Source organism: Podarcis gaigeae (genome assembly GCF_964106915.1).
Source record: "Podarcis gaigeae genome assembly, chromosome: 8".
Classification (NCBI taxonomy): Eukaryota; Metazoa; Chordata; class Lepidosauria; order Squamata; family Lacertidae; genus Podarcis; species Podarcis gaigeae.
The window spans coordinates 89,384,675-89,401,000 of NC_139684.1; the positions used below are offsets into that span (position 1 = coordinate 89,384,675).

Genomic DNA, 16,326 nt, shown 5'->3' on the forward strand with positions numbered 1-16,326 from the left:
TACGTCCAGCTGCCCTATCTGGCTAGATGGTAATTGATGGACCTAATAGGTATCTCAATCCATTTGCACATGTTGCCCTGTAACCAGTCCATGCAGAATGTGGGCACCCTAGATATAGAAAGGAGCAAACCAGTGATGTTTGAAGGGAGCAGGCGAGCAGGCGGGGCCCATGACTTACATCACAGGAGCCTACACAACACAAAACACTGTTGCTGTACGTAGGTTTTATTTTATGTCTTTTTTATCTTATATTTTGGAAATGGACAGTGATACCTCGGGTTAAGAACTTAATTAATTTTGGAGGTCTGTTCTTAACCTGAAACTGTTCTTAACCTGAGGCACCACTTTAGCTAATGGGGCCTCCCGCTGCCACCGCACTACTGCCGCACAATTTCTGTTCTGAAGCAAAGTTCTTAACCCAAGGTACTATTTCTGGGTTAGTGGAGTCTGTAACCTGAAGCGTCTGTAACCTGAAGCGTCTGTAACCTGAAGCGTCTGTAACCCGAGGTACCACTGTACATCCACTCCCCCCCCCTTTATTTGGGGGGGGGATCTCCAAGAGAGTGTGGGACGCGGGTGGCGCTGTGGGTTAAACCACAGAGCCTAGGACTTGCCGATCATAAGGTAGGCGGTTCGAATCCCCGTGACGGGGTGAGCTCCCGTTGCTCAGTCCCTGCTCCTGCCCACCTAGCAGTTCGAAAGCACATCAAAGTGCAAGTAGATAAATAGGTACCACTCTGGCAGGAAGGTAAACAACATTTCCGTGCGCTGCTCTCGCTCGCCAGAAGCGGCTTAGTTATGCTGGCCACATGACCTGGAAGCTGTACGCCGGCTCCCTCGGCCAGTAAAGCGAGATGAGCGCCGCAACCCCAGAATCGGTCACAACTGGACGTAATGGTCAGGGGTCCCTTTACCAAGAGAGTGAGGGCCTAAGCTAGAACTTGTTTAGCTTATACTGTATGTAAATCTGGCACTGGTCCCAAAACTCACAACGTACAGCTCCAGGGCTACTAGGGAAGGAGGAAAACTTTTTCCTGTTTGCTTTCTCCGTGCAATGCTGTGCATCATAACCTGATCCCAGAATACGGTCCCATTTAAAGACAGCTGCTGCTGCCCCTTCTCCACCGCAGGCCCTCTGAAATGTCCCTCCAGCCTCCGCATTCCAGTCCGAAGTTTGAACTCGCCAGCTGCCCTTACTTCTGGCAGGCAGTCAAGGAAAACAACGGCGGCCCCCCCTCCCCTCCGCCCTGGCAGGGAGGCAATGCCCTTGTAAGGCCCAGCTGGAGGTCAGCAGAGACACAGGCAGAGAGAAGGAAGGGAAGGAGAGAGATCAGGAAAGAGGCAGCAAGGACCACGTCAAGAGCATGAAATCCCTTCTGGTAAAGACCCCTCCTCTGTCTCTGCACGGCTGCTTGCTAAAACCAGGTCACTAACTCTGGGGTGTTTGTGCGCCCTATCGCTTCCTTGCTCCTAACCCATAAGCTACTGGACTTTTGCTGGTGGAAGTCCCCAAATTAATATTTACAATTTGGAAGACAGTTTGATAATTTTTATCTTGCTTTATTTTAGTTTTTTAGTTTTATTGGATTATGATTTGATATGTTAATTGGATGTTTTTTATTGGAAAATTCATAAAAACGATTCAACAACAACAAAAACACTGGCGAGGCCGAAATAGGGGAGACACAGTTTCAGGGGGGTAGCCTTGCCAGTTTGTTGCACAGTCCCCTTCGAAAGATATATACTGTATATTGAAGCAGAAAGTTCTGTGTGTGATACATGAGATTTAGGTCAGGTTGAGAGGCAGTTTCTGGCTCAAGGTCACCCTGTTGAACCTCAGAGCCAAGTGGGTTATTTCAAGTCCCTCCTAGTCCTTCCTCACAGGGCTATTCATTTCATTTATTTCATGAGATTTCTCTTTGCCTGTGAAACAGACACAGAACAGAGATCAGCCTTAGCTACTTATTCCATCTGCCCCCCCCCCCCACCTGCTGCTTCCATGGGAGAAATACTTTACCTTTCGAAAAACTGATGTTTTGGGAGGAGCTGGAGTAAACCTAGATTTAAGCCTAGGCCTGCCTTTGCCAACCGGGTACCATCTAAATCAGGGCGGTCCAACTTTTCCTACCAAGTGGCCTGCAAGAGTACATCAACACACAGCCCACAGGCCCCACACTGCCTTGTTTTGGGGAAAGAGGGGAGAAGCGAGCCCAAAATGTTGTTGTTGTTGTTGTTGTTGATTTATTTATACCCTGTCCATCTGGCTGGGCTTCCCCAGCCACTCTGGGCGGCTTCCAACAAAATATTAACATGCCATAATGCATCAAACATTAAAAGCTTCCCTAAAGAGGGCTGCCTTCAGATGTCTTCTAAAAGTCTGGTAGTTGTTCTTCTCTTTGACATCTGGTGGGAGGGTGTTCCACAGGGTGGGCGCCACCACCGAGAAGGCCCTCTGCCTGGTTCCCTGTAACTTGGCTTCTTGCAGCGAGGGAACCACCAGAAGACCCTCGGAGCTGGACCCCAGTGTCTGGGCTGAATGATGGGGGTGGAGACGCTCCTTCAGGTATCCTGGGCCTTTGAGGCCATTTAGGGCTTTCAAGGTCAGCACCAACACTTTGAATTGTGCTTGGAAAGGTACTGTGAGCCAATGTAGGTCTTTCAAGACCGGTGTTATGTGGTCTTGGCGGCCGCTCCCAGACACCAGTCTAGCTGCCGCTTTCTGAATTAATTGCAGTTTCTGGGTCACCTTCAAAGGGAGCCCCACGTAGAGCGCATTGCAGTAGTCCAAGTAAGAGATAACTAGAGCATGCACCCCTCTGGCGAGACAGTCTGTGGGCAGGGAGCGTCTCAGCCTGCGTACCAGAGGCCGCCTCAGCCTCCCCTGACCCAACCGGTAGTGGAGCAGCTGTAAGTGATGGCCCAGCTGGAGGCAACGAGGTCATCCCCACATCTGGAGCCAGGGCAGGCTCAGGCCCCTAACTCAGCCCAGCTGGGGTTTGTTGCAGGGCAACCTGTGCAGACTGGGACACTTCAGGATCAGGCCCCAGACTGGGTTCAGATGATGCCTGAGGCAAAGGATTCGGTGCAGACTGAGACCCCTCTGGCTCCGAGTCCGAGCCCGAGTCCCAGGCCATCACAAGTCCTTCTTCACACTGCCCATGGTTAAACTGTGGAACTCCCTGCTACAGGGCCACAATGATGCAAACCAACTTGGATGGCTTTAAAAGAGGATGGGACAAATTCAGGGAGGAAGAGAGGTCTAAGGATGAGTGCCAGCCAGGATGGCTCTGCTTTGCCCTCCCCAGTTGGAAGCAGAAACGCTTTTGAATCTCTGTTCCTGGAAACCACAGGAGGGAAGAGTCGCTCTTGTGGGAATGTTCAGGGATGCAGGAGAGGATATATTGTTTGATTATAGCCTTTCCAACTTGTATTAACAAGTTCACAATTTAGCAGAGTAACATTCCCCCTTTTAAACTCACAGCAGATGCGTTTGTTCAGGCTCGCTAAAGCCTCTAGAATAACTGTTCTGGTATTTCCCCCGTATTCCCTCACAAAAGATAAGACACGACACAGTCTTCTGTAAAAGTATAAAAAGATTTTACTTACTCACATTCTGTTCACAATTGGATCCCAGAAGCTTAGAAAAGTAACATACACCTGGAAACTATCTCATAAGGAGACAGTCCCTTTGTCCTCTCTGGGGTGGAGGCCAAGAGAGCATCTTTGACTAAGCAGATGTTGCTTCTTCGACGAAAATAGTCAAAGAGAGAGAGATGGCTGCCCTGCCCTTTGCTTTTGTCTTTACCTGCACAGGTGAGGCCATGCCCTCCTCTAGTCACATGCAGAGGAAGTCTGTCTCAGCCCAGAAGGAAACAGGAAGTTGACCTGCTGGCTGGACAAACATTCCTCCCCATGTGTAAACATGTTACCTCTAGGAATGTTGTACTTGACTGCTCTTGTGTTTCACATCCTGCTTCCTGGTTCCCAAAAGGAATCTTGTTGGTGACTGTGGGAAGATGCTGGACTAGGATCCAGCAGGCACTCTTTATTCTCTTACGTTCATGGCTGGTGGGTTTTGTAGTCGAAAACATCTGGAGGGCACCCAACTGGTCTGGAGTGGGGTGGGGAAGGGGGGGACAGGTGGCAACCGTTCTGCATGTCACTGGACCCAGGTTTCACTTGTGCTTTTAGAGCCCCCAGGGACAAAGCCCCGAGTGCTTTTACATCTCAGCTTCCGGAGAAAGCAGAAGTTCCAACGACGGCTGTAACCGCAGCTGGCTAAATACAATCTGTGTACCTGAGTTAACAGTGAACTAGAAGTTACATGCAGCGAACTTAATGGCAAGCTTTGCAAACATTAAGCCGGTTCGCTTTCACAACAACCCTATGAGGTGGGCTGCAATTATCCATCCATCCCCTGTGCCAAATAAATAAATAAATAAATAAATAAATAAATAAATAAATGAAACCCCGCCCTCCCCAGCCAAGACCGGGCTCAGGGTGGCTAACACCAGATAGCAATACAATTGATTAAAATACAACTTAAAAACAAGATTAAAATGCAACATTAAGGTGCAGCCTCATTTCTGTAGAAACTCAAATCAAAAACTTTTGGGGGATGAAAACGTCAAATCTTCACCAACGCTAACTATCCAGACTGGTAGAAAAAACCAGGGAAGTCCCCAAATAGGAGTTCCATCACAGGAGAAGAAAGGAAAAAGGAAAGAGGGGGAGGGGATCAAGTTGATTCCAAGCCAAAGGCCAACTCTGTCTTACAGGCCCTGCAGAAATCAGATCCTGCAGGACCCTGGTCTCTTGTGACAGAGCGTTCCACCAGACTGGGGCCAGTGTTGAAAAGGCCCTGGCTCTGGATGACGCTAATCTGACTTCCTTAGGGCCCGGGATCTCTAGGGTGTTGCTATTTATGGACCTTGAGGCTCTCCGTGGGACATACTGGGAAAGGTGGTCCCATAGGTACGAAGGTCCTAGGCCATGAAGGGCTTTAAAGGTCAAAAGCAGCACCTTAAATCTGACCCAGTACTCCACCGGGAGCCAGTGCAGCTTGAAAAGCACTGGGTGAATATGCTCCCATGGTAGAGACCCCGTGAGGAGCCTTGCTGCTGCATTCTGCACCCGCTGGAGTTTCTGGGCCAGCTTCAAGGGCAGCCCCGCGTACAGCGAATTACAGTAGTCAAGCCTGGAGGTCACAAATTCGTGAAGGAAAGGGTTATCCATGGCTCCTTGGGACTTCCTAATGCGATTCTGCTTTTTTTGTTCCTCGTTTCCTCTCTTCGCTAGGCTTCCCGTATCAGTTCTCTTCGGTTCTTCTCCACCTCCGCCCCTCGGACATTGAAGAACAAGGTCCCAGAATACCAGAAGCTCTTCCAGGTGAGAGATTTGGCTGCGTCCAGAAAGCAGCTGTTTATGGTAGCAACAGCTTTGCTCAACCAGACATGGCAGGAGGGAGGGAGGGAGGGAAAGAGAGAGAGAAGGGGCGGCACCTGGAAGAAGGGTCTAGGCTGGTCACAGGTGTACAACTATTCAAAGGATGGTTCTCTCTCTGAATAGAACAGTGGTGGACTCTCCTTCCTTGGAGGTTTCTAAGCAGAGGTTGGGTGTCCATTGGTCATGGATGCTTGAGCTGAGATTCCTGCATCGCGGCGGGGGGGGGGTGAACTAGAGGACCCTTGGGATCCCTTCCATGATTACTTTGATAATGATGATGATCATCTTATTATTATTTTTTTTAAAAAAATTATTCAAAATTAAAACAAAACATATTATCCAGAAACATATCATCCTTATTCCCCCCTATTTTTCCTCCCTCCCCCCACAGAACTCACCCCCCGACTTCCCTCAGTTCCAGTCTTTGATTTCTCTGAGACTGCTGTTTTCTGCATGTTACAAAGTTGTATAGATCCTCAAACTATTTAGCTACTATCAATACAAAGTTTGCGAATATTTATTCAAAGCCAGCCAAGGAGTTCAGTTCGCTTTGTTGCGTCTTCAAATACTTTGTAAAGGGTTTCCATTCATCCTTAAAGTCACAGTTATCCTTGTCCCGTAGCTCATATGTCAGTTTTGCCAGTTCTGCAAAGTCCATCAATTTTTCTTGCCATGATTCTTTAGTTGGGGTTTCTTCAGTCTTCCATCCTTGTGCTACCAGAACTCTCGCCTCCGTTGTCGCATACATGAAGATGTTTTTCAGCTTTTTTGGCAGGTCTTTCCCTACAATCCCTAACAAAAATGCTTCAGGTTTTTTAACAAATGTTAAATGGAACATTTTATTCGATTTGTTGTATATCATTTCCCAATTTTTTAAAATTACATTACAACCCCACCACACATGATAAAATGTTCCCTCCTTTTCCTTACACTTACAACACATATTTGAACTAGTTGTGTACATTTTCCCTAACTGCACTGGTGTCGTGTACCATCTGTACACCATCTTCATGTAATTCTCCTTCAATGATCATTTTATTATTTATACCCCGCCCATCTGGCTCAGTTTCCCCAGCTACTCTGAGCATCTTACAGCATCTATAAAAATAGCCTTCTTGTGTTTTGGCTCATTTTCCTTTTTTTTTCTCCCCCCCCCCCTTTTCCTCCTCCTTTCCTTTTTCCTTTTTCCTTTCCCATAATGGCTTATGTTCTATGCCATGTACTTTGATATTTCCTGTAGTTTTTTTAGTTTTTTCCATTATTATTATTAAGGATTTTTCTTTTGTAATTTTGGTTCTTTGTATTTATCTGTATTTGTTTAAAGCTAAATAAAAGTATATATTTTTAAAAAATGTAAAACATCAGACATTTAAAAGTTTTCCCCAATACATACTGAATGAAATCAAACTCCAAACCTCCCTTTCCAGCAACAGGGGTCATAATCACTGTTTCCTTTCTTCAAAATAAATAGAGTAATATCATATTGATAGCAGGTTTAGAAGTTCTCCAACGTCATATTGAAGAACGCCCCCAGAATTCCTCCCCAAACTGATAATGATGATGATGATGATGATGATGATGATAGTAACAAATTTATACTTCACCTTGTCATCTGATGAGACAGAGTAGAGTTTGGAGGGCCAAGTCATAGAATCCTATAGTTGTGGACAGGGCCGGATTGAGGTTTGATGTGGCCCTCAGCTCCTGAGGGTAATGGGGCCCTTTCTATGTCCAGCTGTCCTTCATCAACAACAAATTGCCACTGTTTTTTGTGTTGAATATATGCTATATGGTATGGGACGCGGGTGGTGCTGTGGGTTAAACCACAGAGCCTCTTGGGCTTGCTGATCAGAAGGTTGGCGGTTCGAATCCCCGTGACGGGGTGAGCTCCCGTTGCTCGGTCCCTGCTCCTGCCCACCTAGCAGTTCGAAAGCATGAAGTGCAAGTAGATAAATAGGTACTGCTCCGGCGGGAAGGTAAGCGGCGTTTCCGTGTGCTGCTCTGGTTCGCCAGAAGCAGCTTAGTCATGCTGGCCACATGACCCGGAAGCTGGACGCCGGCTCCCTTGGCCAATAAAGTGAGATGAGCGTCCCAACCCCAGAGTCGGCCATGACTGGACCTAATGGTCAGGGGTCCCTTTACCTTTATATGCTATATGGCAGGCACGTCCAACGGGTAGATCGTGATCTACTGGTAGATCACTGAACGTCTGTGGTAGATCAGTGGTAGATCACTGGCTCCCCCCCCCAAAGTAGCTCAACCACTATGCCCTGCACCCCTCAAAACAGGGCTTTCCTCCTCCCTAAAAAAAGCTCAAAAACTCTGATCTGAACTCTTAAAAACAGGACTTCCTCTTCCCTAAAAAAAGACCAGAATCCCAAAAAACCAGGGTTTTCCTTCCTAATAAAAGCTCAACAACTTTGACCTGAACCCCCCAAAAGTGGCCAGTTTTTAATTCTCTGAGTAGATTGCAGTCTCTTGGGAGTTGGCCACCCCTGCTATGTGGTAATTTATGGACCTAATAGATATCGAAAACCATTTGTCGTGCAACCAGTCCATGCAGAATGTGGGCACCCTCTATAGAGAAAGGAGCAAACCAGTGATATTTTAGGGAGCAGGCTAGCGGGTGGGGCCCAGGACTTACGTCACAGGAGCCTACACAACACAAAACACGGTTGCTGGATGTAGGTTTTGTTTTATTTGCTTTTTATCTTATATTTCGGAAATGTACTGTAATGGTTCTAGGGGGTTGCTCGTGCGTAAGTTGGCGCCACACCTGGCTGGGTTACCTGGTCGAACCCTTTCTGTCTGGACAGCCCTTCACTCCGTGGCTGTCTCAGTCGCTGGCAGAATCCGTCAGTGGGCGTTTCTTGAACTTCTTCCAGCATAGAAGTTCTTTGACGCCCAGTCTCCTCCTACTCTTCTGCGCAGGGAGGGTGTGGGCAGCGGAGGACCCACGCTCTCCCCGCTGGTCTCCTGCGAGGAGTCCTGGAGCCTTTTCTCCGATTCCCCCATCTGCCCCCCTTCTCCACTGGTGCTACGCTGATTTCCTTCCCCAGCAGATGGGCTGCCTCTCTCCCTACTGGGACCCTCTCCGGCATCCCTCTGGAGCCTTCCCTCCGCCTCTGGCTCCGATGGCAGTTCCCTGACATGTACCTCCAGTTCTTTTTTCCCTTTAATTTTTTGGGGGGCCCCCAAGAGAGCGGGGCCCTATGCTAGAGCTTGTTAGGCTTATACATAAATCCGGCACTGGTTGTGGAGTTGGAGGGGATCCCAGGGGTCATGCAGCCCAACCCCCAGGAATGCAAGGTTCAAAGAGGGTTGCCTTGAATTTGCTCGTCCATAGCGAACAGCGCCCAGTGCACCCACTGAGCATGATGCACACATGTTGAGGTGGACTGGGGGGGGAGGGCAGGTGACTAGATGACCTTTGGCGTCCCCTCCAATGAATGGGGCTAACTCCTTGCCTCTCCGCAGGAGGACAATGGGTTGCCTGTGCATCTCAAAGGAGGCACCATCGACGCCATGATGTACCGTGGAACCATGATCCTCAGTGTCTTTGGTAAGCAATACCTCCTTTTCCTAATTCATTTCCAGATTTTGCATAATTGTTCAGAGCTGCTATCCTCCTTTAATTTTTATTATTATTATTATTTAACTAAAAAATATAGTTATTTTTATAGTGGGTTGTGTTGGTTTTTTTTAAAAAAAGAAATCTGTGTTTGATTGTTTTTAAAAAATAAATCTTTCCCCTCGCTTGCATGGAAACAGATCGTTTGTGCTTGGAATTTGGGGTCTGTGGCCTATGGAACGACCTGAAGTTCAGTATGTACAGCAAATGTAGAACACAGATGATACACCACAATGAACCAAATTCTCTCTTTCACTCTCGCTGTCAAAAATAGAAGCCTTCTTGCTTCTCTTTGCGGCGAGACAAAACGGAGAAACGAAACAAAACAAAGTGAGAGCAGATGGGCTTGTGTGTTTTTTTCCTGTCCATAAATATTTCCCTTTCAAACTGCAGCCAAGCTCAGAGAGCAGATTGTGCCTTTATTTGGCCTGAGAATGATAACGGTGAGAGAAATCTTCCGAAACTTTTTGCGGCCATTCTGTCCTGTTCCTTGGTGGGTTTTGGGGGCCAGCAAACTCATTGCCCCTTCCTCTTGGACGAATGGACCTACAGGCTCACAGACAGACAGAGAGACTGGTTTGGATAACCCTTGGTTAACTTTATTCGGAGGGATACATTGCGGAGGAATGCAATGCACAAGTTTCTGATTTCCATGCTGCCGCCACCATCCCACCCCACCCAGGTTAGAATCCAGAAGTCAGCTTCTGGGTTACATTTCAAAATGACATCTCCATAGACTTAGACATTATACCATATTTTTTGCTCTATAAGACTCACTTTGTCCCTCCTAAAAAGTAAGGGGAAATGTGTGTGCGTCTTATGGAGCGAATGAAGGCTGCGCAGCTATCCCAGAAGCCAGAACAGTGAGAGGGATTGCTGCTTTCACTGCACAGCGATCCCTCTTGCTGTTCTGGCTTCTGAGATTCAGAATATTTTTTTTCTTGTTTTCCTCCTCCAAAAACTAGGTGCGTCTTGTGGTCTGATGCGTCTTATAGAGCGAAAAATACGGTGTTTGGTACCCAGAGCTGCAACAAGCAGCAATGACCTTCAGTTATGCAGTGGAACATCCCTTTCCACAACCATCGTTTTCACACACCCCCAAAAATCTGCTCCGTGTTACAGATTGTGTCACCTTAAACCTTGTTTAAACACCCTTTAGCTGGCTCTTACAAAGTTCAGAAAACAACTGAACAAACCTTTAAAAACAAAACAAAACAGGCCAAGCAAGCCTTATTATCCGAGCAAAACCCAACTGCAGGGGTCAGCAAGCTTTTTCAGCAGGGGGCCGATCCACTGTGCTTCAGATCTTGTGGAGGGCTGGACTATGTTTTTTTTGGGGGGGGGGAATGAACGAATTCCTATGCCACACAAATAGCCCAGAGATGCATTTTAAGTAAAAGGACACATTCTACTCATGTCAAAACACGCTGATTTCCAGACCATTCCACAGGCCAGTTAGAAGGCGATTGGGCCGGATCCAGCCCCAGACCTTAATCTGCCTACCCATGGAATAAGGTTTCCTTGCAAAGCAAGCAGTTTCTGGAGGGTTGCTTCCGTGCTAAAGCCTTTTGGCGCGGCTGTTTGGCTGTTAGCAGGAACTGGTATTAAACTGGACATTGTATCACCCAGTAGCTCCTTCCCCACCACCTCTGTGCAGTAATATATAATGTTTCTTCTCACGTCAATCCCTTCAGCAGCTACCCCCCTACAACATTAATTAAGAGCTTCCTTCTTTCAGTTCCATTGTGTTTTATTGCTTCCTGTTCAGCATAGCTAAAGAGCAGCCATTGACTGTCCCTTAACCAACTTCTGCTTCCCATTTTTTTCATACGACGCGAAATGACTGACCAGTGACATTTTCCTGGATTTATCATCGTTGCTTTAATATTTACCGGAATATCAGAGATCTTATGTTATCGGGCAGCATGCAGATGTCATAAATACAGGGGAACGAAGGATGGCAATTTCAGGAGAAAGGGCTGGCGTGAAACCCACAATGCTTCGAGCCTTGCCAAATTTTTTGATAAGTGACATGGAGCTATTTTTCCCCCCCAGGTGTCGGCCTCACGCTCTTTGTCCTGTTCCAAGCTGCTTCTCCGAAGAAGAACAAATGAGAATAAAGCTTTAAGGGGGGGGAGAGACTTGGAAGTCCCTACCCCAACCACCAATACCTGTTCCATCCCTCAGAGTGAGAGAGAGAAGGACGATCGCCTTGTTTTCTGGGGCGGAAGAATTACCAAACCTGTCGATTCTTAGGAACTTTCCTTCAGAATGGTAAAAGAGCAAATGAAGTTGTTCAGAGACATAAACAAGCGAATGAATAAAATGAATTGAAAGAAAGATTTGGCCCCTTTTTAAAAAAAACACACAAAAACCTGCATTTTTAAAAACAGACAGACACCGCCACAAATTTTAAAGGCTGTTAACAAAACTGGAATATCAAAATTCACACACATGCCTGTATAAGCCTAAGAGGCTGCCTCAAGACTATTTTGTCTACAACAGGCCTTGCGGCAAGAGGATGCCGTCTAGCGGTTTTTCAGCCCCCAGCCAATATGTAGTCCAAAACAGCTAGATTTCACCAGTTTGACTGATGCTTATATTTTGGAAATGTTCATCCACTTTTTGATGTACTGGTGTTGCTTGACTCTGACCGAAAGCAGCTCTGCAAGGTCCTTTCTTTCTTTCTTTCTTTCTTTCTTTCTTTCTTTCTTTCTTTCTTTCTTTCTCCCCCCCCACCCCAATATTTTTTATTGGATTTTAATAACAGCAAACAAGGAAAAAAACGATATCACCTCTTCGCCATTTTGGTCTAATTTTATTTCACATACAAGCACAGAGGCTCAAGGAGCGCTAGGTACCACCGGTCGATATGAGTTCCTGGGGTTTTGTACAGGCCAAGATTATTTCGGAATAAAAATCCTAGTATCATAGTTCGAAGGGACCCCGAAGGTCATCTACTCCAACCCCCTTCAATGCAGGGACTGCAGCTGAATCACCTGTGGCAGGTGGACAGCCAAGCTCTGTTTCAAGACCTCCACATTTCTAATTGTTTAAATTTTGATCGTGGAAACCTTTGCAATGATAGACCAGACATCCTTTCCCTCAAACTGCTAGGTTGGCAGGAGCAGGGACTGAACAACGGGAGCTCACCCCGTCGTGGGGATTCGAACCGCTGACCTTCTGATTGGGAAGCCCTAGGCACTGTGCCTTAACCCACAGTGCCACCCGCGTCCCTAATCACAGGAGCCTACACAACACAAAATTCGGTTGCTGTATGTAGGTTTTATTTTATTTGCTTTTTATCATATATTTTGGAAATGTAAACCCAGTTTTTTCCCTTTTAGTGGGGCCCTAAGCTAGAGCTTGTTTAGTTTATAGGTAAACCCGGGACTGGTCCCCCACCTTCCACAAAAGTCCGCCCCACTGCTGAACATCTCTTGCTGTCAGGAAGTTCTTCCGAATGTTTAGTCGGAATCTCCTTTCCCGCCATTTGTTGTTATTAAAACACAACATCCTGTTCTCATGGCCGCCATCGCAGTCTTCCCCATCCCGTGGGACCTAATATAAATTGGGCCTCTGAGACCGTTCTTAGAGAACAGCGCTCACCTGTCGGTCACCTGACACCGCAAACTGCCAGGTACAGAGGTCTGTCCCGCTATCCCTGTGCTACACACAGCCTGTCATCCATCCCAGAATGCAAGGGGTGGGCCTTGTTTGCCCCGGGTTGCTAGCTCCAAGGTAAGTCACTTACCTGTCCAGTCCACCAGTGGAATCTGAAAGCCTCACAAACCCGCTCCACTTCCCTGAGAATGACTCTCGTTTGGTCGCTGCTGTTGGAGAGACGCGTTTGGCGTGGCAGCAATTCCCCAGCCGCTACAGACCGTGCCCAGAAACGTTTGAATCGTTCCATTTCACAGAAAGTGGTTGCATTGGATAGCCGGGTGATCCCGCACCCTTCCGTTCTTTTCAGTAAAATGGCCTTATTTCACGATGATGGCATGCACCTTTCCGACTGGGGGAGTGATATCGGCTGGCTGATATTGCAGAGGGCCTGAGGCATTGGTTATAGATGTGAGGGTATCATAGCTGTCAACCTACAGATTTGAAATAAGGGGCCAGCAGCCTCGAGAATAAGGGATCAGCAGCCAAAATAAGGGACTTTGCAGGCACAGGTATGTTCAACTTCTGAGCCCCTCCAAGCCAAAGGCAGAAAGCCCAGCCAGCAGCCAAACGAAGCCTCAAGCGGTGGTTCCCACAGCGCAGCAACCCGGCAAAGGGGATGCAGCAAGGAAAACCACCGTCACCTCTCCGCTGGGAAGCGCTGAGCAAAGGCGAGTCCACAGGCAACGCGGCCGGTTTGATCGGCACAAGGCATGCAAGCTCCACCCCCCAGTCGTTCTGAGACTCCTTATTGGGTGAGCAACGCAGCCAAGCAACACAGTTGGAGCCTCCCTCCTCCCTGGCCGGCAGGGAGGGAGGGAGAGGAGCTGCTTCCTTGGAAACCCGGGAAATTTAAGGGACATCATCAATAAGGGACAGCAGCGGGAAACGGCGCTGGGATAAGGGACTTTCCCGCCAAATAAGGGACAGTTGACAGCCATGGAGGGTATTTGGTGGCAAGCCTTTGGGCTCTTGTTTGACCTTGGGGGGGGGGGAAGGGAGGTGTGGCCATCACCTGCCCCTCCATGCTTAAGCGTATTCCCTTAAAGGAATCCAGGTGTGTTGATCTTGTCCGAAGCCCAGTCAGGGGCTAGGGCCTTGACACAACCCCAATGGGAACACCAGGGGGAGCTTGAGTTGGTTCGCATCGACAGGGCTGCCCCTACCCATGGCTTACCCTTACTGGGACTTCCTGCACAATGGGCAGGAGTCAGATATAGTCGGGTCCACAATAAAGTTGTGGCCAAAATTTGCCCAGTAACATAAACCTAATATCCGTGTCCTGGTGTGAGTTATTTCCCAACGAGGGGGTGGCTGCGGGGTCTCGACACGCAACAACACACCTCCTGGCTTAGGGCACAGCCAGGCTGAGATGCGGCTGCATTTTCCAGGAGACCTCAAAGTAGGGGGGCAGAGGGGTCGGTGGAGATCTGGCGCGGTTGGAGGGTGTGTAACAAAAACTATGCTAGTTTTTATTTTAATTAGGAAAGGTGGGGCTTCTCAAAACTGAAATCTTTTTAATTAACTCCAATTATATCATGTCTCTTTAAAAGAAGAAGAAGAAGCCTGGCTTAAACCCAAATCAGAATTTAATAAAGATGCTCTGTTTACAGTCTCGTACGATGGGATTGTCACGGCCATTCATCCCACAGTTAAAGCTTGGTTTTGGTTTGGTCTGCATGCACAAACGCGGAGAGAAATATCTGGCTTCTGAGGTTAGCAGGAACAAAGAAAGCAGCCTTAAACCCAGTCACTTGGTTGGTCCATCTAGCTCAGTATAGTCTACACAGACTGGCAGCAGTGTAGCTACAGACATGAGTTTCTCCCAACCCTCCCTGGAGATTCTCCCAGTGGGAACAGAACTTGGCAGCTCCTGCATGCATTGCAGGTGGCCTACCCCGATCTGTGGCCCTTCCCCTAAAAATAAACTAAGATCCCAGTCCTCATGGATGTGAATCAAGGGAGCTGCCTTACGCCAAGTCATATCATTGAACCCGGGGTCTTCTGCTTGCAAATGCTCTACCACCAAGCTACAACCCTTCCTCCAACCAAATTTGTCATAATAAATAATGAATTGTACTTATTATTGTGGGCATTGTCCTGGACCAGTCCTGGGTGCCAAGACCAAGGAGATGCCATCTCCAGAATCTCACCAGGATCACCCGCTGAGCCTGTTCAAGGTATCTTGCGCTTCTGTTTTACGTCGTCACCATCCAACATGTCACTTAAACCTTGCGATGTGTTGTTAAGTTCTCAAGTTATGACTCTCCTAACTAAACAGGCTGGACATTTGCATCCCATCTATGGAGAACCAGTGCTTTTACCCAGTGGGTGCCGATCCTTGCTTATTGAAAAATGATGCACGGGAGCAGCCCAATCCTGTGTGTGTGTGTGTGTGTGTGTGTGAGAGAGAGAGAGAGAGAGAGAGAGAGAGAGAGAGAGAGAAAGTTTAGCAGGAAGCAGCTCCCACATTGATCAAAAGGACTTACATTCAAATAGGACGGCAGCCATAGCCTTCCAATAAGTGGTCTTGCTCAGTGTCCCTGGGTATGTACAGAAAACAGTCTCTTGTGCAAACAGGTATAACAATTCTGAACATGGATCCAGGAGGATCGTGTCCCTCGTGTGTACAAAGGCGCTATTTCCCTACAATCCGATCTGCTCTCGCCTTCACTTTCCAGCATCCTTTTCTAGTTAGTCGCATGCAAGCTTACTCAGGAAGTGGATGCGTTTCGAAATGGGAAACGTGATTTGGAACTGCCTGGATTTGAAACCAATTCAGGTGGATGAAGCCGTTTCTTTCAGGGGTGGGGTGGGGAGGGTAAAAGGCGGTTGGCAGAGCGGTTCAGGCATTTTTCAGCATCTTGGTAGTCTGGTTGTTGGCTGCGTTGATGCTAATCACGTTTGCGATGGCCTGCGGAGAAAAGAAGAAAGTGAGAAAACAGAGGCAGAGGCTGTTTCAAGCAGCAGGCCTGGCTGTCCGCATGGCTGGAACTACACCTCCCATCACGCTGGCTGCTGAGCCTGATGGAAGTTGTAGTCCAAAGCACGTGGAGAGCTCCAGGCACAATTCAAAGTGTTGGTGCTGACCTTTAAAGCCCTAAATGGCCTCGGTCCAGTATACCTGAAGGAGCGTCTCCTCCCCCATCGTTCTGCCCGGACACTGAGGTCCAGCTCCAAGGGCCTTCTGGTGGTTCCCTCCCTGCGAGGTTACAGGGAACCAGGCAGAGGGCCTTCTCGGTGGTGGAACCCACCCTGTGGAACGCCCTCCCGTCAGATGTCAAAGAGAAAAACAACTACCTGACATTCAGAAGACATCTTAAGGCAGCCCTGTTCAGGGAAGTTTGTAATGTATGACATATTATTGTATTTTTGGTCTTTGTGGGCGGGGTACAAATAATAAATTATTATTATTATATATATATATATATATATATATATATAAATAATTATTATTATTAAAGGCTGCCTTAAGGGACTCACATGTTGTGTGAAGAGTTTTCCCTCACCTGTACTAACTCTACCACAAAGTGTCCCAACCCCCTTGACCTTTTCATCCTTTACTGAACCTTTCCAAGCTCTCTATC

General features: G+C 47.7%; 2 protein-coding genes across 2 annotated transcripts in view; one reads left to right on the forward strand and one right to left on the reverse strand.

Moving 5' to 3' along the window:
- Window positions 1–1,219: 1,219 nt before the first annotated feature.
- On the forward strand, window positions 1,220–11,416 carry COX7A1 (cytochrome c oxidase subunit 7A1). The gene is made up of 4 exons (XM_083754473.1): window positions 1,220–1,379; window positions 5,299–5,388; window positions 8,923–9,007; window positions 11,132–11,416. Exons 1-4 carry the CDS (start codon window positions 1,365–1,367, stop codon window positions 11,188–11,190), a joined length of 249 nt encoding a protein of 82 aa, XP_083610599.1. The 5' UTR covers window positions 1,220–1,364; the 3' UTR covers window positions 11,191–11,416.
- A 2,894-nt stretch (window positions 11,417–14,310) lies between these two features.
- The window catches only part of LOC310851712 (synaptosomal-associated protein 25-like), a 31,303-nt gene continuing 29,287 nt past the window's right edge, over window positions 14,311–16,326 (reverse strand). The window contains exon 8 of the mRNA XM_083754373.1: window positions 14,311–15,653. Within this exon, the coding sequence (XP_083610499.1) occupies window positions 15,585–15,653 (69 nt within the window). The 3' untranslated portion in view covers window positions 14,311–15,584. The remainder of the gene's footprint in view (window positions 15,654–16,326) is intronic.

What these genes read in the sequence shown, in the direction of transcription:
- COX7A1 (XM_083754473.1), top strand. An exon ending in AATACCAGAAGCTCTTCCAG is followed by an intron (nt 5,389 to 8,922) that starts GTGAGAGATTTG and finishes GCCTCTCCGCAG; the next exon opens with GAGGACAATGGGTTGCCTGT. An exon ending in CATGATCCTCAGTGTCTTTG is followed by an intron (nt 9,008 to 11,131) that starts GTAAGCAATACC and finishes TTTCCCCCCCAG; the next exon opens with GTGTCGGCCTCACGCTCTTT.